Source organism: Conger conger, chromosome 9 (assembly GCF_963514075.1).
Source record: "Conger conger chromosome 9, fConCon1.1, whole genome shotgun sequence".
Lineage (NCBI taxonomy): Eukaryota > Metazoa > Chordata > Actinopteri > Anguilliformes > Congridae > Conger > Conger conger.
The window spans coordinates 19,868,410-19,895,757 of NC_083768.1; the positions used below are offsets into that span (position 1 = coordinate 19,868,410).

The window sequence follows — 27,348 nt, forward strand, 5'->3', positions numbered from 1 at the left end:
TGAATATTGTTATTTTCATGTGCCCGAAGTAATCGTTAAAATCACTGATAATGATAATAAATATGGCAAAGTTTCACAAGCAGGGAGTCACAGTGGTCTCCTCGATGAAGAATCCACACCCTGTCCTCTGTTATAAAACATGTCACTCAGTTTTGCAGAGCATCGATTCTCTCTGTCCCCAGAGGAAGTGACAACACTAGAAATGCAACTAAGAATACCTCCCATCAGCTCCAGCGAAAGGGAAATAATAGAAATGAGCTGAATGATGATGTATTGTTTGAGGACCTCGGAGCGTGACAGAGGAGGTTCACTAGCATGCAGAAGGAGGAATCTGTCTCCTGGGCCCTCTCTAGCATTCGCTACTGCGTAGCGCAGCAACAATGGTGCTGTAATTTGTGGATAAGTAAAATTATACAGTGAAAGAAATAATCAAATGTATCATGCATTCTATCTTAATGTATTTTCATATTTCCAGGCTTGACATCTAGCGCACAGTGGAGTTGTGCTATTGCAGTGTAATAGTTTCCCAGAACTGTGTGATATTAATCCTGTGTTTTGCTTAACATACGTAGCAGAAGCCAGGGCTGCACTATTGCGCCTGTGATTTTACCCAGATTGCATCTGTGATAACGTGAGCTGAAAACTAGAAGGTTCCATCTGCGTTCTGAGAGATTTGAGATATTGAGCTTCAAAGATTCCGAAGTGAATGAGCTCCAAGCAGATACAACTTTGTACATACATATTACATTACAGATGCATTTTTACATACTTTGAAACAGTGTTTTGTATAAAACTTAACACGTGTGTTTAATGCCCTATAAACAACATATTTATGACCCCGTATAATTCTCAGTTTACGATAATCCAATCGCATGGAAGAGTCATGGAATATGTGATATGAGAAAAGTTTCACTTCTAGGAAGTGTGCTAATGGACGCCATAGCATAGCTGAAAGGATAGTCAGCCTGTTGCTGGGTCTAGCACATCTCAGGCTGTGAAAATCTTTCCGGAAACAGGTTTTATATGGAGCAATGGAGTGTTGTATGTGTTATTTGAGGGATAAATGTGTTGGGTGTGTCTGAAGGAAGAGAGACGGTGAGGTTTCCTGTGTTTGAGCCTGCCCTGCTCTGTGTGTTTAGAGGCTGTGTGAGCGTGTGGCTGGTGCTGTGAAAGGCATCGCTTGCGAGCGTGGCTCGATGCCAGTTAAGGAGTGTGGTCTAACAGCTAGGTGCAGTGGGCCTGGTCTGTTCTGGAGCAGCACACAGGGGAACATTTCCTGTGACTCACTCAGAGGTATTATATGTTATTGTTTCCACAAGTAGTTGTCAAAAATATGTCTGGCAAGTACTTTGATGATGACGATGATGGTAATGATGTGGCTAGTGTTAGAGAACAGTATAACAGATGAGTGCCTTAGATTTCTATGCTTTTCCATTGATCCCACACAGGTGTCTCTCTTGGTTCTCTACTCTAGTTGGTTATACCTAATAATTATAAACGTGTCTAATGGCTTTCATTTTTATCTCTCTAAGATCTCTGTTGCTTCCTTGAGAGATTTATTTGACGGTTCTGGGAACAATGCAGTATGCATTTGACTGATTTATTGAAACGGCAAATGAATTGTTTATTTGTTGTGGTAGCACTGACACATCTGCTTGGTGCTCAGAATAGTAGAGGCAGATCTTTTTGTTATTCTGTTCTGATTTTCAACAAGGCTCTTTGATGCCACTGCCAGTTTTGCGTCAATTTTGTATCTACTGAGGGAGAGGGGGAGAGAGAGAGCTGGAATGAGAGAAAAGACTTGAAGCAGAATCTCAGAGTAGGAAAAATTGGCCTCTGCCGGGTAACAGTGGCCGACAGTACGCTGTTCATGGTGCTGAACTGTTTCATTGACACCTAAAGCGCTCTGAGTCACTACGCCACGGTGAGTCACAGTTAGTCGCCGGAGTTACGACTGTCAAGATGAAAGCTTTGTGTTCATCTCATTTATAGGAGCTGATGTCTCTGCTTCAAATGTGTATCGGGAGTGGTCTGATTTAAGAGCACACAGGAACAGCTCCCCAGAAGAAAACAAGTTCTCAAACAATGAAGAATGCCATTAACTCCCCGCTTTTTGTTCAAACATATACGCATTGATGTTTATATTTATCTTTCTGTTTTGGGTTGAAACAAAACTTTCTTGGCTTTGCATGTCTCATGAAAATAGGGATAATCCAGCAATAGTTATTTCGACTCACATGTTGGTGTAGTACACGTTATTATATGCCTTGCTTCTGTGTTTTCGTTAAAAACGTTTAGTACACGTCACTATGCCACAGAGAATAATATTGCGCTGTACAGTGCTCCCGTTCACCATGCTGCCTTAGGCTCATGGTTGGCTTTTATTAACATAATTAACATAATCTCTACATCACACACCCACTCTGTGTCCTCACCCTCTTTTTCCTCTCTCCTCCCTCCTTTCCTGTCTTTTCTGCTCCTGTCCTTAAGAGCATGGAATGGAGAGAGATGGAGAGATAAATTGTAAATGGTTGGCATTTATATAGCGCCTTTATCCAAAGCACTGTACAATTGATGCTTCTCATTCACCCATTCATACACACACTCACACACCGACGGCGATTGGCTGCCATGCAAGGCACCGACCAGCTCATCAGGAGCATTTGGGGGTTAGGTGTCTTGCTCAGGGACACTTCGACACAGCCCGGGCGGGGGATCGAGCCGGCAACCCTGCGACTGCCAGACAACTGCTCTTACTGCCTGAGCCATGTCGCCCCCCATGTCGCAAGGTGGAGAGAGAGGTGGAGAGCGATAGATGGAGAGCGATGGAGAGATTTAACGTCCTCACCGGCTGTGTCCGGACCCTCTACTCCTGTAGGCCGGTGGTACAGAAATGTTCAATCGAAGCCATTCCTACGTAGAGCCAGGTGCTGTGACCACACAGACACTTAGCCAATGAGATGCACACAATTTCACATTCCACTTTCAAAGTCTTTGACTGCGAAAGGCTGAAAAGCTTGTTCCCATATTGTAGTTAAAAAGGGAGTCTTTGTTCCCTGTGGTGAACAAAGACAAGAGCATAGAGGAACCAGGAGAGAGATTTGTGAATATATGAATATTGTGCAGATACAGCCTGCCTGTTAAAACGATTCAAATTATGTCCCGAGTACTGTTTAACTCCCCTATGCTCGTGGGAAAAGATGAGAGCGTTTCTGAGAGAAAGCCTTTGACATCCCAGAACTCTACAGTAGAACATGGATTCTTTTATCTTGTGTTTTCTTTCTAGAACACAGGAGAAAGGTGGAGGACGTTTATTCTGGTTTTTTCATGGGGGCAGATCTGCTTGAATGCAGGGCAATTGCTGAGGACCTTCTTGAATCCACTAGTCATTCTGCAACCGTGATTGAAGCAATCCATCAAACCTTTCATGAAATATGAAATGTATGAGGGGCAGTGGGATATGCTGTAGGTTGTTTGCAGTTGATATAAAATCAGTCTATTCTGTAACGTATTTTGCTGCAGTGGTCGTATAATAGACATTGAACGTGGGCTCTGCAAAAGGATCACTTGGGGATATTACATCACATTATTGGCATCTGACGCTCTTATCCAGAGTGACGTACAACACAGTGCAAAGTGCATACCCACCACCAGGAACAAGTGCGCTTAAAGACCCTAGAGGGAAGTACAATTTCAAGTGCTAAGAGAAAAGAAAAGGACTAGGGCCTATTTGATGAATTTGACAATGGATTATATTGCGGTTATAAAGCTATTTCAGCACAACGCAATAGAATGATATGGTGTTGACAGGATGGTGTGATGAGAACATGGTGGTTTTGTAGTCCTCCTGCTTTGGGAAATGGCCTACTTTTGGCATAACTTCCACCTGGTGGATTCATTAATCACCTGTCTGTGTTTGAGAAACTGGCAGCTTCTGGGTCAGTGTTTCTGGCCATGAATTTGGAGAAAAATGTCACAAGGCTCAAGTTAAACAGAGCAGCTTAAAATGCAATCACCAAGGACTTAATCATTTAGCCTTTGACTTATGGTGCTTGGTAAGTACTTTCTTTATGAAGTACTCTCTTATAATACTCAATGTGTTGAGTACTCAATGTGAAAACAACGTTTTTTTTACAAAAATGTGTAAAATATTTATGATGAATATCCAGACAAGATCTCTATGTGCTTAATAGCCGAGATGCTGTTGATGTGTGAAAAAATAAATATACCTATATGCACAGGCAGTTTCCCAGCAGAACTTTTGCATGACAGTGTGTTTCACTGAAGGACCCCACAGATATGATAACACAGCACATTGTGGACACAAACCAAACCACCAGCACACTGATATTGCATAAACTCCCTGCGCTCAGTACAGCTTCACAGTACATTACAACTGGTAAAACAGAGGTGAGGGATTCCTGGGTAAGGGAAGTTAACTTCTTGGCTTTGACATAATAAATAAATTAGCAGACTCCTGATGAAGAGGGAGGGAGCAATGGAGGGAGAGAACAGCCTGGAAAGAGAAAGTCTGGGATAGGGGTAATGAAGGAGAGCGATAGAAAAGTCCTGGCTTCCTGGCTTTGATGTAAAAAAAATAAAAATAAAAATGACAGACCTTTTCCTAATGAAGAGGGAGGGAGGGAGAGAGAGAAGTTAGGATAGAGGTAATAAGAGGGAGAGAGAATGACAGATGAAATGTGAGAGAATGAAAGTGAGAAGAAGAGTTATTGAAAGAGCGAGAGAGAGAGAGAGAGCCAGGGAAACCATCTGAAAGCCGCCCACCAGCTCCTGTAGCAGAGGTGAGGGTGTCTCTGGAGTCACCAGGCTGCTGGATATTAAGTCTGATCCTCTGCATCATGTGACAGAGAGAGAGAGGGAGGCAGGCAGGCTGGGTGGGGGCTGGTGGGGGTGGGGGTTGGGTTGGTGGTGGTGGGTACAGGGGGGGGAGGTTGTGAAAATGTGAAGGCTGGAGAGGAGGTGGGAATCGTCCGCATCGCTGGGAATTGTCCCACTCTGAAGTGCAGCAGGCAGCAGCAGCAGCACAGCCTCCCAGCCTCTGGAAGCACAGTCGGGTCGCTTTAGCCAGCACAGTCAGCTAGTTTCAGCCAGCACAGCCCTCCTACACCCTGCTGACCAGTCTCTCCGCACGGCCCACGTACCCCAGCGCGTCTCCCGCAGGAGATGAGGTCCAGCTGGACTCAGGGCAAGCCCAGCTCCCCTCAGGGAAGCAGTGTAAGTAGGGTTCTCTGGTGTGGGGGTGGGGGGGGGGGGGAGCGGAAGCAGAAAGGTAAGGGCACTAATGGAAACTTCCTGATGCACGTGACCTATGATCTGTGACTCACTCAGGGCTTGAGTGTTAGCCTCCTTTGAAGCCAGTGTCAGAACATTGAGTGAGGTTGTTTGTTGTTGTTGACATGTGTTTGTAAGCTGGCTGGGATGTAGACTTGCTCTGTTGACTCCTCTGCTTCATACCATGTTTTTTTTTTTTGTCTTGTTTTGTTTCTTGGCTCCGTGAAGTATTGCTGAATTGTTTGACATTTGCAAAAAGCTGTTGGACTGTGTTGCTGTCATTTGTTATTTCAAGGTTTTCAGACCATGCAAGTGAATCGAACCCCGCATTTTTCTTCCAGAAGTTGTGCACAACTCTTCATTGGCATTGCTGCCACTGATAATCACTGACATATGGAGCCTTTGTTTCTTTTTATCGTCCAATGAAAACCTTTATTTTCATAATGTATTGACCAGCCCTGCGGGGTGTATTGCTTTGTGTTTAACGGCTGGAACGGAAACCACGCTGACAGGGGCTTGCGATGGGAGTATCGACTCTGTCAGAGAGCAACGTGACCGTTCGCACGGCAATTCGATTTGCCGGCCTTTGTCTCGGCCAGATAGGACCGCGTCCACACCAGATGGGAGTCCCGTTCTCGCCGAACGCCAGATGTGCGTCTAAACACCCTATTCCTATACAGCACCAGCTCCGTTACCCAGGCTAATAGTTGAGGATTGTTCTGTGATGTGTAACATGTTCTGAGTCATTGAGAGCTGCTGGTGTTCTCGCCCGTGGCCCTGGGTGTCAATTACGCCAGTTAAAGTGTGGCTAATAAACCGCTTTGCTCTTTTTTTTTGTCAGTCGGGGTTGTTGGCATGAAAGGAGGTTGCTGTATTCTGCAGACTCGAGGAAGCTCCGGCACACATAGGCACCGCTCTCTGGCTGTTTAATTAGTTTGCATGGGGCGAACGCAAGCAGCCCTCCGCTCTATTTATAGCGGCCTTCACCCAGGCCCGCGAGCGCTCCGGGTGCGATCCCCGGGCCCGCGGTGTGGGGGGAGGGAGCCGGAGAGTCACGCCGCCTCGCGCACCATGAAATATTCAGGTGAAAAGACAGGAAGGGGGGAAAAGACGGGCGCCTCGTGATGAACCGATCCCGCTGCCAGATCGCAGGCACGCGGCCGGAGAGCTCCCGGTGCTCCCGGTGCTCCGGGGAACACGCTCCTCCTCCTCCTCCTCCACGTCCTCCTCCTCCTCCTCCTCCTCGTGCGGTCGGGAGAGGGAAGAAGATGGATATGCATTCCACGATTTTCTTCAAAATATTCAGTAGCTGGTGTAAAAAAAAAAAAAATCCTACTTAATGATGCCCTTTGTTGGGTTGCTGTGTGACTTTGGTTGTATGATTTTGATGCGGGAGAGAGAGGGAGAGAGAGAGAGGGAGAGGGAGAGAGTGAGGGAGATGGAGAGGGAGAGGGAGAGGGAGAGGGAGAGGGAGAGGGGGATGGCTTTCTGCCCAAGGCCCCAGGCCTGAGAGTGACTGTTTGCAGAACACATGCTTGCATTATGCATAAGGAACAATGCAGGCTTCTGCCTGCTTTACAGCGGGGGAAATCTAATGCGTTCGCTGCCTTAACCCAGTTTACGTTTTCCTGCCAGCTTAACGCTGACGTATACGCTGCTTCCACCACACTCCGTGCAGGTGCGTTTAATATTGTGGGGATGTTAAATATGTGCTGATGTTAGGTAACATTTCTCCTCTGCGTGTTCGGAAGTATTGACTGGTTTAATTTTGATTTGATTTGATTTTTGAGGTTAAAGATGAGGTGAGCTAGTCTTTGTGTAAGCTAATTGTGTGCAGGTTTATGCCTTCCCATTGTTTACTTAAAGATGAATTTACTGAGTGTGTCTCTGTGTAGACTCTGTTCAGTCTCCCAATGCAGCATTAGCCTGGACTCGCTTTATGTCTGTCCTGGGTTCAAATCGTATTTGATTTGGATTCAAATACTTTTCTGTGCTCTGTTGATTATTTAATTTGTTCACATACATTGAGCAAGCTTAGTAAAATGCAGAAAAGTATATGAATCCAAAACAATACTATTTGAACCCAGGTCTGCTTTACAATCTACTGTACAGTGAACCTTGAACAGTCAGTTCACGTGCAGGTTCAGGACTGAACTGTATTCCTCCTCTATGTGCAAATGGTCTGTAATGTATCCAAGGCTGTTTAGAAGACGTATGCTTCCAGTCATTTCATTCTGCCTGAACCTCCAATGCTTACTTGATTTGCCATCATGCATAATGGGCTATATTACCCAGTGTTGAAGGTGTCCTGTGATTAATGAACCACGCAGACCTGGGACATGATATGGCAGTCCCCCCGGGAGGTCTCTATCCTGCGCCTCCCCCCTGCTCACAGAGGTTCTCCTGTTGTTCCAGCACCCTGGCGTGGAGGCCTTCAGCCCCAGTGAGGAGGTGACGGACACAGAGGACAACGAGGAGGAGGACCTAGGCGTGATGGACGACCAGCGGAGTGTCATCCTGCACCTGCTGTCGCAGCTCAAACTGGGCATGGACCTCACCAGGGTGCGTGTGTGTGTGTGTCTGTGTGTGTGTGTGTGCGTGCGTGCGTGAGCGCGTGGGCATAAATACATTTGGACATAAACAAATAAGTATTCTGAACTCGCCAACACCATTGCTTTAATGTGGATGTTTTATAGTACACGCAATACACAATATCATGTAGTATACATGGAGATCTCTATTTAGTAGATTCTTTAGTAAAGCAGATTATTGCAGTGCTACACTTATGACAATTTATGGCACAGCTGTCATATAAATGAAGATAAATTGACCCATAGACTGAGACCCAAGATTGCAACTAATCGGGTCATGGCGATTAAGTTTTAAAAATCCCTTACAGAAAGTACCATCCCAATTGAATTACAATAATGGCTGTTTTACCAGAGAAATTATAAGTATATGTCCGAATCAAACCATTGATATTTGTCTTCCTAATTTAATGTATTCTGCAGTTTTTCGATGAGTCATAGCCGGTAAGCTTCCCCTCCACTGGCAAAGTGGCACAGTCCAGGTCAATATGCCCACTCTGACTATAGTCTCAGTCCAATGTTCTGTGTTAACCTAATGTTCCTTAACGCTCCTTTTCTCCCGTTTTCCACGCAGGTGGTACTGCCCACGTTCATCCTGGAGCAGCGCTCCCTGCTGGAGATGTACGCGAACTTCATGGCGCACCCGGACATGTTCCTGTCCGTCACGGCGGCCAGCAGCCCCGAGGACCGCATCGTCAGCTTTGTGGAGTACTACATGACCGCCTTCCACGAGGGCCGCAAAGGCGCCGTGGCCAAGAAGCCCTACAACCCCGTGCTGGGCGAGACCTTCCACTGCTCCTGGGAGGTGCCCAGAGACCGCGTCCGGCCCCCCAGGACTCACAACTCGGGCCCCGGGGCCCGGGACCCCGCCGGCTGCTACAGGGTGCGCTTCGTGGCCGAGCAGGTGTCGCACCACCCGCCCGTCTCCGGCTTCTACTGCGAGTGCCAGGAGAGGCGCGTGTGCGTCAACGCCCACGTGTGGACCAAGAGCAAGTTCATGGGCATGTCCATCGGAGTGTCCATGGTGGGCGAAGGTAGGGCGGGCCTGTGTGGGGGTGGGGGAGCGCTGAGGGAGGAGAGAAGGCTTTCACAACCATAACCATTCATAACCATACAATCACATTTTAATTATTTTATGGTTCCCAAACATTTGCCTTACAATATACTACTAATTTTCAGGAAAATAAGTCTAAATTTACTCGTTATATTTCCAATAGTGAAGGCAAGGGGCAATTATGTTAGCTGTCTATTAAGGACAAATATTAGAACACACTTTCCTCAAATAAATTGCTTGTGTGTTTTTTATTTTTTATTTTATTTTATAACTTCACATTATGAACCATAGTGACATGTGTCATATGGTTTATATGCGTTCATGTGGACCATCTGTCAGAACAAAGGTAAAGAAAAATGTTTTTCTTCTATAGATTGACATAGAACATGAACAAACATGAACATGAACAAAAGGGCATGGAGTCAAGGCTGTCAAGGCAGTCCATAGTCCCACCATGAGTATCCATTTCTAATGCGAAAAATAATAAACTCCCTCACAACCCCCACTGTGGGTCTCCTGCCACACCACAGTGACGGGGAAAAGGTCTGAGAAACCCTAAACAATCATATTCCAATAACAACCAGACAATACCAGATACAGGATTATCTTTGAAGAATCTCTTTACCATTGAAGATGACGTGTCTCGTTCTTATTTAGTGTGTGTCTGTGTGTTAACACTCAAGTTCATTGTAGTGTGTGTGTGTGTGTGTGTGTCAGTGTCAGTATCCATATTCTGCAAGAAATATCTTGTTCCTTATTGGGAGTACATACTGCAAAAAAATAACTGTTCCTGTGGGTAGGGTGTCTAGGCTTTCAGAATTGAATAAAATGGTGACAATTGTTTGTTGTGTTTATATAGCTGTTATGAGAATATCATGAAGCCTTGTTCCAATACAAAAAACTAGATGGTATTTATCACACATCTTGACTTGAAAATGGGTCAGATTTGATAGAAGGGTGAAAGCCACATCGGAATGGTCTTCCTCAGACTCCACTCTGCGAGATTAACTGTAGTCAGCTAATTTGCAGTGGGGTTCATGCATGAACAAGGCTGTGGTTGCAGATAATAGGACATTGGATTGGGATTTGGATATGCCCAGCCCCACATTGGACGGCAAATAAAAAAAAATGCATTTGTGCCTTTATTGACTGAGCCACACGGTGGCCTGAGAGGACTTAATGTTCATTTGTAGATTTCTGTTACATTCAGTGGCACTGCTTGTTTGTGCAAACACTGGACCTGTTATTAACGCAGTAGCGTCATGTTGGTGTTGAGTGTGAAGCTGTGTTGGATACGGTGAGGCCATTGGCCTGCCTTACGAAACACAGCTGCTGCACGCAACACGCACGTCCCACTTTTGTCAAACAAACCGGCAGAGCAGACACTTGTTTCATGTATTGACGTATTGATTCATATTGACCGAACAAGTCTCGTGCTTCCCAGTTGTACTGGGCGCTGAAGTTCACGTCGATGAGAGGAGCCACCGGGGGAAAGGGGGCGTGTGAAAGGTGTTTGTTTTGCGCTGGCGGGTAACACACGACGGCTGGCTGGCTCTCTGCGTGTTCTGTGACATCCCATTCACTCGTGACCCGTGACGCCACCGGTTTGTCACGACAGCCGTGGTGAGCCTCTGTTTAGTACGGAAAATAATACATTTTTCTTTTTTTGGTCATAGTAACACCAAAAGACATTTTTCTAAATTATCTGTTATTCCGGTCACATGGTCCCAACCACAGCAACCTACATCACTTTGGGTAATTTATATGAAATAGTTCAGCAAACAAAAAGAGAAGCAAATGCCATAAAATAGTGGTGCTTGTAAATGTAAATGTTAAAAATAAAAATGGCACATGTGGGTAGAAGCTCACAATAGAATCTAGTGGTGACATCTATGGTGTGTACCTGTGACTCGCTGGTAGGCAGATGTCACCTGGCACTGGTTTCTCACGCATCCTGGAAAACCTGAAAGTTTTTGATGCAGTTTTCCAATCATGGAAAAGTCATGGAAAATTACAAAATTGCCAACGTATCCTGGAAAACAATTGGTTGTCCTGGAAAATACTTCTAGTGCAATGTCGGGTTTGGATGGTATACTGGTACTAAAAAGGTACTGCAGAACATGAAAGTGATTTATTGTGTACCTAAGCCAAAACTACCAGAATTCAGTGTGAAGAATTGTGAAGAATAGAACCATACAAGTCCTTTCAAAAGTACCTTTTTTATTTTTTTATTTTTTTATTTAAATTTAAATGGCTACATGGAAGAGAAGAGCGAGGCAAACCATTGTATGTGAAGTCTAGCCAATGCTCAAGAGTCTTTATGACCTGGAGTCATGTTTAGAGGCAGTCATACTTCCTGTGGGAAGCAGCTAAAGAAGTTCTTTATGAGGAGACTTTGCGATCACACAGCAAAAAAACCAACATAACAGTATTCAACCGATCTACTGTATCAGTCAAGTTGTTTTTCTTAGTTGGCTCCTCCAGTACCCCTACGCAGCAGTAAAAAGAAAAAGAAAAAAGAAAAGCTAAGCAACCAATAATTATCTCAATTGTCTTAATGAGCCTTGAAGCCCCGAACCACATGGTAGCCGTTTTCCTGACCCGTCTTTTTTTTTTTCTCGCTCTAATGAGTATTGTGTGTAATTGGGCTCTTAGATGGAGTAATGAGCCGGCTTTAGTAACGTTTTCCCCCCACACATCTGTAGGGGATCACTTATGAGCCCTTCCAGGCTTCGGTGAGTCATGGGTGTTTTTCTCCCACAGCTGTGTCACTAGCTCACACCCTCACATCTTGCACAGATAGAGCTGTGGAGCCAGCATCACCATAAGAGAAGCTCTCTCTGTAGAGCACAGGCTTGGTGCTGGGGAAATACTTCATTTTTATCCAGAAAATGTTTCTGGATAAATATTCAGAAAGTATGCAGGAGAGATGCTATACAAATGTACTAAATGATCACTACTATATGTAAATATACAGTATACAAAAATATATTGTATGGTTCAAGTACAGTTTTGTATCTGATCAACTTGTCACACAATATTCGGGTTTTTTTGTACGGAACAATTTACAAGCAAGTTGTTATGTGGTGTTTGAGTAGTTTAAGGAATTAAAAATGGCAAAATTCAAGTTTGGTATAGAAATGTTATTGAGAAGAAATTCATAACCAAGTTAGATTGGAGGAGGTTGTAGAATGTATAATATTGGTGTCTGCATAAATATCATCTCCAAAAATGAAATAAAAAATAGCTAAAATAAGAAACTGCAAAGAACTGCTTTTATTTTCAACTTACCAATGATATATTTCTTGGGGTTTTGATTCAACTTTAGTTAATTTCATGTTAAAAAAACAAAATTACATACATTTGAGATTTAATCTGAAATAGTGTGGAGCAAATGGCAAATAATGTATCAGTCAATTTCCTGTATTCTTCATTAAAGGTAATTTATGGAGTGGTCTTGCTTGAAGACCTGCATGTATTTGAAAAGGAATTTAAAGTCCCTTTTAGTTAATTGGGACTATTATTCATATACAATAAATTCAATTTTTAATTAATTTCTTATGCAAACCACTTGTTTAGGGGATTACTCGTGTGTGGATGTACACTAAGTAATTGCGTTTCAAAAAGAGCAGCTGCCAAATAGGAAATGTGCAGATGCGGAGTTGACTTAACTGTGTGAATTGCTGATCATGGAATATAAATCCTGTGATTGACAATGAATTTGCAAACCATTTGATTGGCAGATGGCAAACAACTGGCTGGCAACTATGTGGCGTAGTGTTAAAGTACATCAAGTTAAACTAGCCCCAGTAAAACCCAGCAGCATTATAGAGCCTTTATAATATGTATATCATTTGTACTCAGTCTTTGTAAGATGTGAAATGTTCTCATTGTATACTTTCAGTACAGAAGACACAAGGTCAAAGCTTTCGAATATGAGTCAATCATGCCAGATAACAATTTCAATCAGGCTGGATAACAGATTTTTTTGTCGTAAAAATGCATGATTTAAATTGATTTGACAGCACAAGAACAGTATGGTGTCATGTACTTCAAAGGTTTTTAGGACATTTTCCAGATTTGATCCACTTTTCAGCTTTTTTTCAGAACAGGTTTTGACTTGAACACATTTGTACTCTACAGCAAGTGCAGTTTTGATAAATTCAATAGGAATACATGAGCACTTCAATAGATTTCATGAGCACTACATACTTGTTGAGATTTCACCTTGAAGTAATTGCGGTTATTGGGTGGTAATAAAAGAAACAAAATAAATATTTTATTTTATTTTATAAAAATAGTTTTCCCTTATGACATTTGTGATTGATGTTGTTATATGATTCTAAATTAAAATAGATAAATTATATTTGCTTGCAATAAGATTTTAGAAATAACTAAATATAAATATTTATAAACTGGAATCCCTTATTTGTCACTAACCCATATAAGGATAAGCATTTATGCTTAAATTGGTTAAACTGGTTACGTACATTACATACATGGTGGCCTGTAGCATAGTGGTTAAGGTAAATGACTGGGACACCCAAGGTCAGTGGTTCTAATCCCGGTGTAGCCACAGCCATTGGGCCCTTGAGCAAGGCCCTTAACCCTGCATTGCTCCAGGGGAGGAATGTCTCCTGCTTAGTCTAATCAACTGTCTGTCACTCTGGAAAAGAGCATCTGCCAAATGCCATTAATGTAATAATGTAATGTAATAAATGCAAATAAAAAGTATGAGTTACCGGTTAAAGATGTACTGTAGATTTTCACACATTTGAATACGGTGTGAGAGGAGAATGTTAACAGATCACCTCTGACCGGTGACCCTTTGGCTTTCAGGGGTCCTATGCCTTCTGGAGCATGACGAGGAGTATGTCTTCACCCTGCCCAGTGCCTACGCCCGCTCCATCCTCACCGTGCCCTGGGTGGAGCTGGGTGGCAAAGTCTTCATCAACTGTGCTAAGAGTGGTTACTCTGCCACTGTCACATTCCACACCAAGCCTTTCTATGGAGGGAAGGTACACAGGTGGGGCTGTGCGTGTGAGAGTGTGAGAGTGTGTGTGAGTGTATATATGTGTGTGTGTTTTATTTATATATATTATTATATATATATATCTTTTTTGAAGATTCATTTGTATGCTAATATTATGCTAATCTGGAGCTCGTCTGCTAGACCGTACATTAAAATCCTATCCGTAAAGACGGTGTGTTATTGCTTTGTTCTGTGGATCTGAACCCTGGGCTCTGTGATGTCTGACAGGGTGACAGCTGAGGTGAAACACAACCCCACCAATACAATCGTGTGCAAGGCCCAGGGGGAGTGGAACGGAACGCTGGAGTTCACCTATAGCAGTGGAGAGACCAAAGTGATTGACACTGGCAAACTGCCAGTCTTCAGGAAGAAGCTCCGACCGGTGGAGAAGCAGGGAAGATCTGAGTCGAGGTGAGATGCTGTACGCCATGTTGTGCTCAATTCTTCAGTGGAGGCCTGAACGTTAATAAGAGGAAAATCACAAACTGAAAAACTGCACTGTCATTTTCACACCTCAGAACTATACCTTGGTGTAAAATCCAGCTTGACCAGCTTGAAATTACCAGCTACCAGCTGTCTCAAAATATAGCTTGAGCTCACAAGCTTGTCAAACCATGTTGAACTGCTCAACCAGCTACCAGAACTAATCTTTTGTAACACCATTTGACCCTGCAAAACCTTCTCCCCTGAAAACAGTTAATTTCCTACATGAAAATGATGCCTTTAATGTGCAGCATTACAACTCTACTGCGTTACTGTGCATTCTATAGAATCGAAATGCGAGGCTTTTGTGCTGCTAAATTATGTACCAAGAATGCCTCCTGAAAATAGAGGCAATACAAATCATTACCAAAAAATGTTTATACATTTACAAAGGCATAAAATGATCAAGAAAAGACTCATGACTTAACTGTGCTACCATTAACCACTAACTGCGTGTATACTATTGGCATTCTTGTTGCTGGTCAGAACCCCCAGAGTGAAGATTATTTCAAGAAAACATAAAAAGACAAAGACAACTATAGATGAAAAGGCAGAAATCCCTAACGAGAGAAACATTCCCCGTTAAAACATAAGCTACTGCGTGTTCGATGAGTATCACTCGCAAATTATGACTCTAAAGTAGAGAAGACGGTTTACCCAGTGCGAACACAGTGTGCTGTAGGTCAGCTTTTTGGCACTGTGCTTCCTTTAAAATATCTTTCAGGTTGTTCTGACCCAGACAGGATCCTCTTAGGCTGGTTTTAAGACCGTTCCCTCAGAGTGAACAGGACAGTTCACGCCAGCACAAAATGAAATGGAGGAGCTGTTCTTCAAGTGAAAGAGATAAATGGAGGGATGAGAGGAGGAATGGTGACATTTGAAGAGCGGTGTTACGTCTGAGCATTTCATTGCTGAAGAAGGACAGTGCTGAATCCCTGAGCTGATGAGGCTAGCGTTTTTAGTTTGTTACCAGTTTGTTGGGCAGCAGGTGGTGACACTGTGATTGGTTGTTTTAAAGATTGTAAGTCCATTTGCATTCTGTATATTCTGCGATATGAGACAGCCCTGTTAGTGTGTGATGCATGTATTGAGTGATGTCATGTTTTTCTGTGTGTATGTAATATGTATTGTGTTCCTGGGATGAGTTTCTATTGTGCATGCGTGCGTGTGTTTGTGTGTGCGTGCATGCATGGGTGTGTGGGCGGATGTGTGCGAGGTGTAAATTGTTCCAATTAATCTAAGTGACTTTGACCGTGGAATGATTGTTGGTGACGGACAGGGTGGTTTGAATATCTCAAACTCCTGATTTCCTGGGATTTTCACACACAACAGTCTCTAGAGTTTGCAGAGGAAACTAAAAAACATCTTTTGAGCAGTAGTGTGCGCAAAAATGCCTTGTTAATAAAGAGCCGAAGAGCATCTCTGAAAACACAATGCATCAAACCTCTAAGTGGATAGGCTACAGCAGCAGAAGAAAAAATAAGTCTAATAAATGCCTAATAAAGTGCTCAGCGAGTGTATCTGTCCCTCCCTCCCACGTTTGTGTGTAATCTGTGTAATTTGTGATAGGCGGCTGTGGCAGAAGGTTACCATGGCGCTGAAGGAGGGGAACATCGACATGGCCACGGAGCATAAGCACTGTCTGGAGGAGAGGCAGCGGGAGGAGGAGAAGCAGCGGCTCGCCAGCAACACGCCCTGGAAACCCACATACTTCACCAAAGAGGTGAGGCCCCTCCGCCCCCACACACAGCCTCACAAGCCCCCAATTACCAATGAGACGCCATTTCATTTTTTATTGGAAATATTTTTATCCAAAGCGACTTGCAGGTGATTTGACTTAGCCTTGGGTTAGACTTGGTTCTATTGGTGCATTCATCATTTATTTCACTTGGATAACCCTGAAATAGTGTGAGTAGAGGGTGAATGTAGTTCTTGTTGACTATAACTGTGGCCAGGTAAAGCTCAACCCAAGTCCTAAATGTTAATTGACATAAAAAACATTAAAACGGAAGATGGGGTACCTACTTCAGCCGTCTACTTTCTGTGTTTCTTTTCTCTCCACGCTCCTGCACAGGGGGAAGGCTGGGTGTACCACAACCCTCTGTGGAAGACACACTGACGCGAGGAGAGCGCACCATCGCTGGCCGTCGGAGAGCCCTGCGTAGAGCGGGGGTGGGGGCCGGTGGGGGCCGGTGGGGGCCGGGGAGGGACGAGGCGAAGCGGGGTCACAGAGGAGCCGCTGATAACGGCCCTTCCTCTGGACTTGAGAGCTGACTGACAGGCAGCCTCACCGTGGGAGGCACAGAGACACTGTACTCTAACCGCGTGCCACACGCACCTTCTCTTCCACCTGGGAGGAGATTTGAGGTGGAGGAGCAGGGAAGTGAGAGGATGTTTTTTTTATAGGTACATATAGAATATTTCTATTTTTCACATTGTTGAGACTTTTTTTGCACGTGTAATGTACAGAGTGATTTGCCACTGGTGTGTCTTTGGTCTTTCCCTCCGATGACATCATGGTTAGTGCCACTTTAAGTGCTGCCCACTGCAGTGAACTCAAGAACATCCCAGGCCGTGGTTCGTCATCAGGAAGTGGAAGTGTATGTGGAGCATACTTCCTGTGTAGAGCAGCTGTTGTCAAGGTGAACTCCACTGTGTCCTAGTCCAAAGAAGCCTTGTTCTGCCACTTTTCAATTTTCCAGAGGTTTTCTTGTCCATTTGAGGGCAAGTGGATCCCCTATTCTCTGCTGTCAGAAGTATAGCATAACTCCAGTCCTACCTACTGACACAAGGATACTGTAGCCCTGATCATTTTAGCCACAGGACATTAGTTTCAGTGAATACATTTCCATAATCCTACTGATGTTAAAATGTGTAATTTTCTGGCTACAAATCTAGCAGTATTCCACTAATATATGTAATTTTATGCATATACCCTGGAATGAATTTAAAATGACATGTAACCTTAGGACATATGCTTCAGTATATGTTAAAATGCAGTTAAATAATAATAGGAAATGTACCAACCGTTGGACGGTATGTTCTTTGTTTCCTATTTTATATTGTATTACCGTTCAAGTGATTTGCTGTTTGGAGGAAACTTCAGTAGGCCTTTTTGTGTGGTGGTTTTACAGCCTAAGCTCGACAGGTAGGAGGAAATGGATTGCTGTAACCGAGGACGTTTCCGGGAGCCAGAGAACGGAACGGGCCCTTCTTCCAGTTTTACATGGAAAAAATGTGATGGGATTCAAGAACGTTCCAGATGACATAAAGACCGACTTAGTTAAAGGTACAATAGGTCATTTTGGACTCATTTTGGACTTTTGTGACACCCTCAAGTCACAAGACCGTTTATCCCTCCCCCTTCTCTGTGGACGCGCTGATGTTGAAACACCATTGGCTGTGGAAATTGGAACCAATTTTCAACCAGTTGTACCGCTGTACAATGTTTTGGTACAGATTGTCAGTGTGTCAACTGTATATTTTGAAACCTGAATTTAAGGACTATAAACACAGGCAGCGGGTGAATAAACATGTCAGTGACCCATTTTTAATGACAGGAAGGGATGATGTTTTAACACAAAAATCTTACCTATTGTACCTTTAATGATTTTAGCATGTGGAATTTTGTTCCGAATGCCCTTTGGCCTAGATTACTTTTGAAAGGCAGCCAGTTTCAGATGAGGATGATTAATTGGGAGACGTGGGTGATAAGCGTGTAATTAAACGGGCAGTCTAAGGGAAATTAAACGGCCACCTTGTCAATCACAAGTGCACCGCCCTTTACATGAGACATTGCCCCTGTTGATAACCTGAAGTTGTAGTTAAATGTATTTTTCCACAAACAATATACATATTAAGTATTAGAATTTAGACAAAGCAACGATGGAACAGGATGTGAAGTGCATTACAGGGTTTGGTGCCTGTGCTGTCCAATGTCAGCTGTAACTAAGCAACACGGTTTCACTTTCTTTCCCTGGTGAGTATACTCGGCTGTTTGAGTGTGTTATGCAGGTCAACTGACTGACTGAGTTTGTGCCATATTATCAAAGTAAAAATGAAATGAACAGCAGTTCACTGTAACTGCTGCCATATATGCTGAAAGTACTAAACAGCTTGCCTTGAGGAAGAGTGTTATACCTACAGTGACCCACCCAATATTATTGAAGTTGTATTAGGAAGTGGGAGTTAGTCAGATACTTCACCTATTCACATTAAATAACAAGCTTGAGCACCGCACCACATAAATCTGGATCTACAGATGAGCTGCTCAGATCTTCTGAAACCGAAAGTCAATTACCGTGTGCTTGAACTTGGCGGTGTTATGTTATTTCACTATGAGATATATTTTTGATGATCATGATAACGATGATGGTGTTAGAGAAGTATGTAATGCAGCTTCTTCATATTATTTGATTTTTCCTGAATTAATTGATGTTTTTTGGGGGGGCCGACCTGTTGAGCACTTCTATACACACTAGAGCCGAGGGGCTACCAGTATTAGGGTCAGGACCATTTCCCCTACCCCTCATGTTGGGTCTGTATGGCCTAAAGATGAGGTATTCATTTCACTTGAAGGTAAATGGTAAGGAACCCAAAGAAATTGTGCTGAATTAATATTCATACAAATAAATATTTCACCATAATTATATTCATTCAGCATTTACAATCTGATGTTGAAATACAAGGTAGTTTAACCAACAACCTTCTGGCGGCAAATTGTGATTACTTCAACATGTCAACTGTGGTCGATTTGCACCTTGGGAAGCTGAACTGTATTGTCAGGGGGAAGGGAAGGGCGTATATGCTGTAGCTGTGAGTGGTGAGCCGTGTCTTGAATGTATGTAAAACTATGAGGGAATGAAGTTGTCTGTACAGCACGGTAATGTATTCAAATAGCTTGAACCAAACTTCTCTCACCTGAGTAGAACCTATGCAACACCAGAAATATAGTAGCTGGGTGAGGGTTGGTTTAAAATAAATACACCTTGGCAATCACACTCATCTTGTTATTCAATGTGAAACGCTTTTGAGCTGAATGAAATGAACAAGTGACCTTTTTCATCCTGCTGTTGATCTGGTGGTGGCAGTATTGCCACTGTGCACACTCAAAAAGCGTTGCTTTCTCAACCCTGGAGGTCTCATCGTCAAGCAGGGGACTGCTGCCGTCTTGTGGAGGATTTTATTCATTCTGTTTTTCTTTTCTTTTTTTTCAGTCACAACCATCTTCCCTAAAAAAATAATAAAAGCCAACACTTACCATTTTTCCAGTTTTGGAGTCGGTGTAGTAGAGGCAACACACATTAGCGGAAACTGTAGTAACTATACAATACACACAATATACTGCATCTCAATGCATTTCCATAATTGCACAGCTATGTTCAAATATTTTCTCTGTTGTACAGGGAATAGGTTGACAGGATTGCTAGTCATATCGGGGAAAAAAACATTTTCCATTACTTTGTAAATGATTGAAGATTTAAATGAGTTTCTGGGGGTTACACCCATTACTGTAATGTGAAATTCCTGTGCATACCAGAATACTTGCCGATGGTATTCTGAAGGGAAATATATTTTCAGACGTTTTCAGTATACTTTGCTTGGACACACTGCACTTGCAGCTGTTCTGGCCAGGGACTGCTCGCACCAATGACCTTCAGAACCGGGCGGTGTGCGCAAGTCAGCAAGCCAGTACATTCACTCATTCCATAATAATGTAAACATGCAACCCTGGCTTCTAATATTCTGCAAGGCTCATATCGCCTCCCGAATCGAAGACTGGAATATAATTACTCCATGCACACGGCTTGCTTACAAAATGAGGTCTGTACAATGCAAAGTGAAGTCAGCAGAATGCAGCTCCCGCCACTGCTGTACTGCCACAACACATACATGTTACAGCAGATAAAATAATGAAAACTTTACCATTCTACACACTCTCTCGATTCTGCCCTGTGAACGCTGACACCAACACAATCTTGATAGTCGAGTTTTGATTCAAAGCGCTTTTTCTACCCGGTGTCCACTAACACAACATGGAATCTGGTCCGTTTTAACCGACTGAAGACATCAGGAGGACATTTTATTACACAAAGTTGGTTTTATTTTGTCTACTTCCGAACAGGACAGTACCAAGTCTTCTGAGCAACAAGTAAAAATGTAAATCTGGGTGAAATTTGGAGAGGAAGAGTGGGGCAAAGACCAAAGCAAAAAACAAAAAAGTTCCCAGTAACAACGCAGTGGTGGATCAGAGAACTGGGAAAGAAGACAGACTGGCCACTGCTCCACCACTGAGAAACACAGCTGGGTCCAACCATGGAAAACGCGGAGAAAAATCTACCGAAATGAAAGCCCTGAACCCACCCACCAAAAAAGACAATTATAAAATAAAAAATGTACGTCTTTCAGACCCCATTTATAAGGCTTCACTCAAACCATTTAATTTCTCCGTTTACCTTTGACACCAGCATCATTTTACCCTACAGTATGAAAGAAGGGAAAAGCAAAAACACAATTTAACTTCTCATTCGTGTAAATAAATATGGTAAAATTCAAGTTTGAGTCGCACTTGATCGATATGATGTTCTGTGGTTGGCTAAGAAGCCTATGAAAGGCATAGTCATTAGAAATGTTTTTTTCTTCTTACATACAAAGAAACAATGTGAAAAAGGAGATTTGCACATCAAAGGAAAAAAACAAAACAATACTTCGCCCCCAAAGGCTCCTGAGGAAAAAAATAAAAGATTATGTGATAAAAACAGGAGGTAAACTGTAGTGATGATAAAATGATGATCAAAAGCCCTCTGGAGTCTCATGCGGTAAATGTGTAGACTTGTCACCTTTTTAAAACGGTTTGTCGTTTCACCCGTGGCTTTGCTAAACGGGTGGGGAGGGGAATAGCTTAACTGACATCAACTGTGAATTTTTGCTTCTGAACAAATTTGAGGGGTTTTTTTTCTCAGCTCTTCTACTCTATTGTAATGAAAGGTTGTGCCTCTAGGGGCCGTTTATTGCAGCTTCTAAACCGGTCTTTGAATTTTCTTTAATCTAGCTCATTGTGTGTTGAGTTCATGAACAGACAAGAGAATGGCAGGAGGAAGCTGAATAGCAAAGTGACAGGGCAATAGACTCCTGACTGAAGCCCTGCCCTCATTCACAGGAGAGCTCCCTCTGGTGGAGGGAGGTAGAATTAATAATCTACATTTTTTAAACTTTTTTCTTTTTTAAATAACATTTGCTTCTTTTTTTAATCAAGCAGCAGAATAATACAATCTAAGTGATGGAATCAACAAAAGTATTTTTAAAAATTCACATTCTTCAAACCAAGTTCTGAAATCCCTACCAACAAGACTTATTGCATTCGCTGTTTCAATGGTCTGCTGTGATTTAAAAAAAAAAAAATCTTGTAACTAGTAACAAAAACAAAAAAAAAGACTAAACAAAAAAAACCTTCGAATTAAAAATCACGATATTCCAATATATATTATATAACCCTATTAGACATTTTTGTACAGAACATATTTACACATTTAGATTGTTTAACTTGAATTTTTCTCCTAAGGACAAACAAAAACAAGCTAAAAGAATGCATCAACACAGGAAAGCTGTACCTAGATAGTGGTGTTCCTCCATATTGTACATCGTCAGCACATTCGTCAGGAACTCTCGACTCTGCTATACTAGATTTTTTTCCCTACTTTTTTTAAAAAGGTAACAAGTTTACATGTGCCAAGGAGCAAGAAAGAGGGCTCTTTGGTTGCAATAGCTCCCAGATTCACCACATTTGTTTCCGTTTAGATTTTTTCCAGATTTATTGGATTATAGTACATGTACCACAAAATACCTGCTACCGACCCAGCTGGGCAGCACTCTGCCTCGCCACCACATTCAAGTACAAAAAAAAGATCAAAAAATAAAGCAAGACAAAAACCAAAAAAAGGTCCTCTCGGTAAAACTAAATCTGGAGCTGGCCAACCCCGGGTGAACAGATGACCTCTGACCCCCACTTCACTGGGGCGCTTTGGGGCCCGGAGCTCAAGGCAAAACGCGTTCTGAGGTTCCAGACAACGGCCCTTCTTCTTCATTGGTGGGTTCCTTTGCTTATGTCATTTTTTTATTTTTTATTTTATTTTTCTCTTTTTTAAATCCCCGCCAACGTTATGTTACACGGCCTTCTTGTTCAGTTTCCTGCCTTTCTTCAGGACCAGTTTGTTCTTGATGTAGCCGCGCTTCCTCTTGGCGATCTGCTTAAAAAGAGAAAAAGAACAGCTAATTCCCCTTGCTTTAAAATGTGCTACTTTACTCTCTCCAGGTGGCTGCCCTTGTCATAGCATACCATGGGACATACTGTAGGCATACTTACCCGCTAGAAATATAGGCCTGTGTCGCTTTTCACTGTAACACAGGGGTGGGTGATGCATTGTTTTTGCCCACTTGGCTTCAAAATGGTACAGGTGATAAAACTGCCCTTTGCTTTTACCCAACACCATTTATTTATCTATTTTTAAAGGAGAACGGGACAGTCTAACCCCCTTTCATGTGCAGTAGCTTCAAAAAGTATTCAGACCTTTTCACTTTTCTTGTACTTTATTGTGTTGTAGATTTCATTTTAAATTGACCAAATTGCCATTTTTGCCCATCAATCTACACTCAGTAACACATAATGAACCCAAAGTGAAAACATGTTTAGAAATTTTAGCAAATTTATTCAAATCATGAAAAACTCAAAATCTCTCATTTACATAAGTATTCAGAAACTTAATTCAGTGCTTTGTAGAAGCCCCTTTTTGGCAGTGATTACAGCTTCGAGTCTTCTTGGGTAAGTATCTACAGGCTTTTGCACACCTGGAGAGGACTTCTGAAGCACTGAGTGATCACTGGGTTCTCGGTCACCTCCCTGACCTTGGACTTCATGGTTTGGTTTTTGTTCTGACATGCAGTGTGAATTATGGGAGCTGATTTACACAGGTGTGTGCCTTTATACACTATGTCCAATCAATTCAATTTGCCACAGGTAGACACCAAACAAATTCTAGATACATCAAGCATAACTAAAGCAAACAGGGATGCACCTGACCACAATTTGGAGTGCCACAGCAAAGGATATGAGTCATTATGTAAATGAGTTTTTGTTTCTGTATAAATTTGCAAAAATGTCTAAAAACATGTTTTCACTTTGTCATTACAGGTCATTGAGTGTAGATTTCAGGAAAAAAACAACAACTATTGCTGGAACTTTTATTGCTACACCACAATAAAGTGTGCCAAAAGTGAAGGGGTGTGAATACTTTCTGTACTGGTGTTGCTTTATTCAGAAGGGAAGAAAGCAGAGAGGGTAATGGGCAGAGAAGGGACCACAGTTGAGTGCCATAGTGGGCCTGAAGCTCTATGTGCTGCACACGTCTACCCGTCCGTCTCTTCTATTTGCAGTACGAGAATAACTCCACTCGCGGTTCAGCACAATCGCACGGAGGAAATAAATATCACACAACACTTACGCCGGCTTGGCGCTCAAAAGGGTTTGACGTTTGTGCCAAAGCGTTCAGCGCGCACGGATCACGTTTCATTTACCCACAAAGACGCTTGTGCCGCTGCCTATCCCCTTTCACAAGTCTGAATAGAGCACGGGCTTAGCAAGAGCCGGCGCATAATTAAACATCGCTGGCCGTCTGTGTACTTGTCGCGAGGGGAGAAAGTTGATTAAAATAATAATGAGGCATTTTCACACTGCAGTCAGAGTGCCAGAGGACTGCAGCTCACAGCTGTGCGGACACACGACACTGCTAAAAACGGGGTGGTGACAGAAAGCGATCCCTGCCCGCCGGTCCTGAGGCATAATTAGCTACAGCGTTGACCCTGCAGTTTCACTGGAGCCGGGCACTTTTGACGGAGGACCATATCGATCTCGCCGAGGGGACCGCGAGCAACAGTGAAGAGAAAATGGAGAGAAAGAGGAAGGGATGCAGAGGGGAGGGGTTTCAGTGAGGAAATGTACAGGCCATTTTTATACCTGCACAGAAAACCGCAGGACCAGACCTGCATCAAATACGTAATTGTTGCGGATTCAGATACGTTTCTGCGCTCCATTGATCTCCCCTGGTGCATGCCAACCAGAACCAGACGGCAGGGATTGCACTTTTTCAGAGCTTTTCATTGGTTCCAATACACCAGAAGTATCTGAATCCAAAACAAGTCCGTAGTGTATCTGACCCAGGTCTCGTGTGTTTGGGTAGCTGTGTGAGGGACCGTCTCAAAATTGACAGTTACGTGGAGTAGGGACGCGCACCTTTTTGGAGGTGTACTTCTGCTTGGAGACGATGTTGGAGACGCGCGGCTTGTGGTCCAGCGGCTCGCGGTTCTCCAGCTTCTTCACCTTGTAGATGCGCACCAGCCAGTGCTCCGAGGTGAAGGCCTCCTCCAGGTGCTTGAACTTGATGTCCTTGTTCCCGATCTCCGCGTTGCGCGTCCGGTCGAAGCCCGGCGGCGTCCGGAAGTCCAGCTGGGATGGGAGGAAAGGGCGGGGTTAGGATGGGCGCTCAAGGGGACGTCTTTATCTTTGCCGCTTTTTAAATCGGACTAATATACAGACAGCAAAACGGAGTAGGACGGTCACACTTTCGGTATCAATTTGCCTCCATGTTCCCTGTGACGGGATTACCCTTCGTATCTACAGCCCGGTGTCATCTCCGAGACACAGCCTATTCTGTATCCTCAATTCCGCACCATATCTGCAGAATTTTGCTTTCCGCGGTGCCGTGAAATCTGCTCCCCGTAGCTGTACAGCATTAACGGTTTGAGAAGGTTGAACTTTTCACCTCCAGATCTTGTTCATATCTGCGGCAGCAGCTCAGTGGCATATTCATTACCTAAAGCAAGTATTTTAGTAAAGAAAACAAATTATAAATACGGCTTGTGGCACAGTAACTGAAATGATAAAAACATGAGTGGCATGTTTTGGAGAAAGGCGTTTGCTGGTATTTTACTACTGTTATTTAGAGTTCAGGGACATCAGTGATATGGTCCCTATATTGTTTTAATGAATTCTGGGATTTTGGGCAGACCTTGTGTCTTTTGACATTTATCTAGGTAGTAGTGCTCCGTTCAAGAGTCAAACTTGGAAGAAACACTGATCATTTTTGACAATGGAAGCTGCATTGGGGAATGTTTTGAAATCAAAGGGACAGTTGTGAGAAGTGATAGCCGTTGAATTCTGGCCATCGTTTGAAATAGTTGGGCATTTGTAGACATTTACTACAGGCGAGATTCAATTTATCGTGTGGGCTTTACACGGCTAATAGACGGTATGGGTGTGCAGGGCCTTATGACTGCAGATAGAAGATGAATGGTTTAGTGCGGGCTGTAAATCCCGGGTTTAATCAGATGGGTCAGTGTGAATGGCGTGCCTCTCCAGATGGCACTGGTAGTGAGCCAGGCTGTAAGTTACTGACACAGGTACGGCCCTGATACTGGAACAATGCGCTTTAATTGCCCCATTACTCAGATAGGGAAACTCAGGAGAGGAAATTCTGGGGGTTTAATTACATCCTGTAAATCTGTTACCAAGATAATCCTAATAGGCCTTTCGGTTTCTGAAGTGTCGATAATTAATTCCGACTTCTAATTCCTTGTGATCTCAATTATTAGCTCCTTTGTCTCCGTGGCACCCGGATTGGCGAATCACATCCGAAGCACGTTCGAAGTCCAACTTGATATCCGCGGCAGCACCTCGGCGACGTGCTCCATGTCTGAAGTAAACATTTGGGGACAGGTCTCATTTGGTTTCTGCAGCAACAGCAGAGGCTGCTCACAGGAGAATTCAGAGGTTCCATCAACCCTGGCCAGATGACTTCATCTCTCCCTGTACACTGTGTGCCTCTCTTTGTTCAGGGTGGGGTCTCTAACTTTCCCCCGCCACACCAGTGCCGTCTGGCTCTCAACTCTAAGAGAGGGTGGTCGGGGGAAAAAACTAACAAAAAAGGAACGTCCTTCACTTGACCTTCACACACTCAGTGATCAGGTTGAGTATGAGCGAGGGAAAGGCATTTACATTTCTTTGCATGTAGTCACACTCTAGCTAACCCAGCATGCTCTGCATGAAGGGAGGGAGGAAGGAAGGAAGGAAGAAAGGGAGGGAGAGAGGGAAGGAGGGAGGACCCCTGATCACTCACCTGCATCTCGCCAAAGCGGTAGTAGGACATCTTGTACATGAGGCAGTTGAGCAGGGTGGGAGAGCCGGCCTTGTCCACCCGAAACTCCCCTTGAGGGGTGAAGTAGTCGCTTTCCTGGAGGGCAGATACACGGTTAACCTCTGTGACACCACAGGGACAGTTAGGGGGAGTTATGGAATTTGGCAGCCTGGGCTAAGGTAACAGAATGGCAGATATGCCCAACGCGTTGTGTGTCACTTGAGTAGGTGCTTACAGTGAACCACCTCAACCCACGGTCCTGCTGTAAGACCGCAGTCAAACCAAAGCTTAGTCACCCAGGGAAAGTCCATTTGCTGACAAATTACATTACATTACATTATTGGCATTTGGCAGACGCTCTTATCCAGAGCGACGTACAGTTGATGAGACTAAGCAGGAGACAGTCCTCCCCTGGAGCAATGCAGGGTTAAGGGCCTTGCTCAAGGGCCCAACGGCTGTGCGGATCTTATTGTGGCTACACCGGGATTAGAACCACCGACCATGCGTGTCCCAGTCCTTTACCTTAACCACTACGCTACAGGCCGCACCAAATGACCGGTCAGTCAATGATCAATGCACACTTGTTTCACATACTCTTGTAACTTTCACCGGGTTCAATAGGACCTTGTATACCTCCAGCGGTATCAAAAGTGGAGAAAGTGAACATAATGCAATTATGCGGAAACACCAGCCGAGGTAGTGATTACAATGCAT

The 27,348-nt window shown here is 43.6% G+C and overlaps 2 protein-coding genes across 5 annotated transcripts in view; one reads left to right on the forward strand and one right to left on the reverse strand.

Annotated features, from left to right (window-relative positions):
* Positions 1-19,449, forward strand: part of LOC133137904 (oxysterol-binding protein-related protein 10-like) — a 57,936-nt gene extending 38,487 nt beyond the window's left edge. For all 3 annotated transcript variants that reach the window (XM_061256313.1, XM_061256311.1, XM_061256312.1), the window contains 6 exons: positions 7,708-7,854; positions 8,455-8,914; positions 13,774-13,960; positions 14,195-14,377; positions 16,019-16,172; positions 16,524-19,449. In XM_061256313.1, the coding sequence (XP_061112297.1) occupies positions 7,708-7,854; positions 8,455-8,914; positions 13,774-13,960; positions 14,195-14,377; positions 16,019-16,172; positions 16,524-16,568 (1,176 nt within the window). In that variant the 3' untranslated portion in view covers positions 16,569-19,449. The remainder of the gene's footprint in view (positions 1-7,707; positions 7,855-8,454; positions 8,915-13,773; positions 13,961-14,194; positions 14,378-16,018; positions 16,173-16,523) is intronic.
* Positions 19,450-20,529: 1,080 nt separating this feature from the next.
* The window catches only part of LOC133137003 (dolichyl-diphosphooligosaccharide--protein glycosyltransferase subunit STT3B), a 64,597-nt gene continuing 57,778 nt past the window's right edge, over positions 20,530-27,348 (reverse strand). The window contains exons 14-16 of one of the 2 annotated variants that reach the window (XM_061254945.1): positions 26,617-26,730; positions 24,735-24,947; positions 20,530-22,692 (exon numbers count right to left, since the gene is read on the reverse strand). In XM_061254945.1, coding sequence (XP_061110929.1) covers positions 22,612-22,692; positions 24,735-24,947; positions 26,617-26,730 — 408 coding nt within the window. In that variant the 3' untranslated portion in view covers positions 20,530-22,611. Of the gene's footprint in view, positions 22,693-24,734; positions 24,948-25,275; positions 26,194-26,616; positions 26,731-27,348 lie in introns of those variants that run through there. The other variant, XM_061254946.1, reaches the window with a different exon arrangement.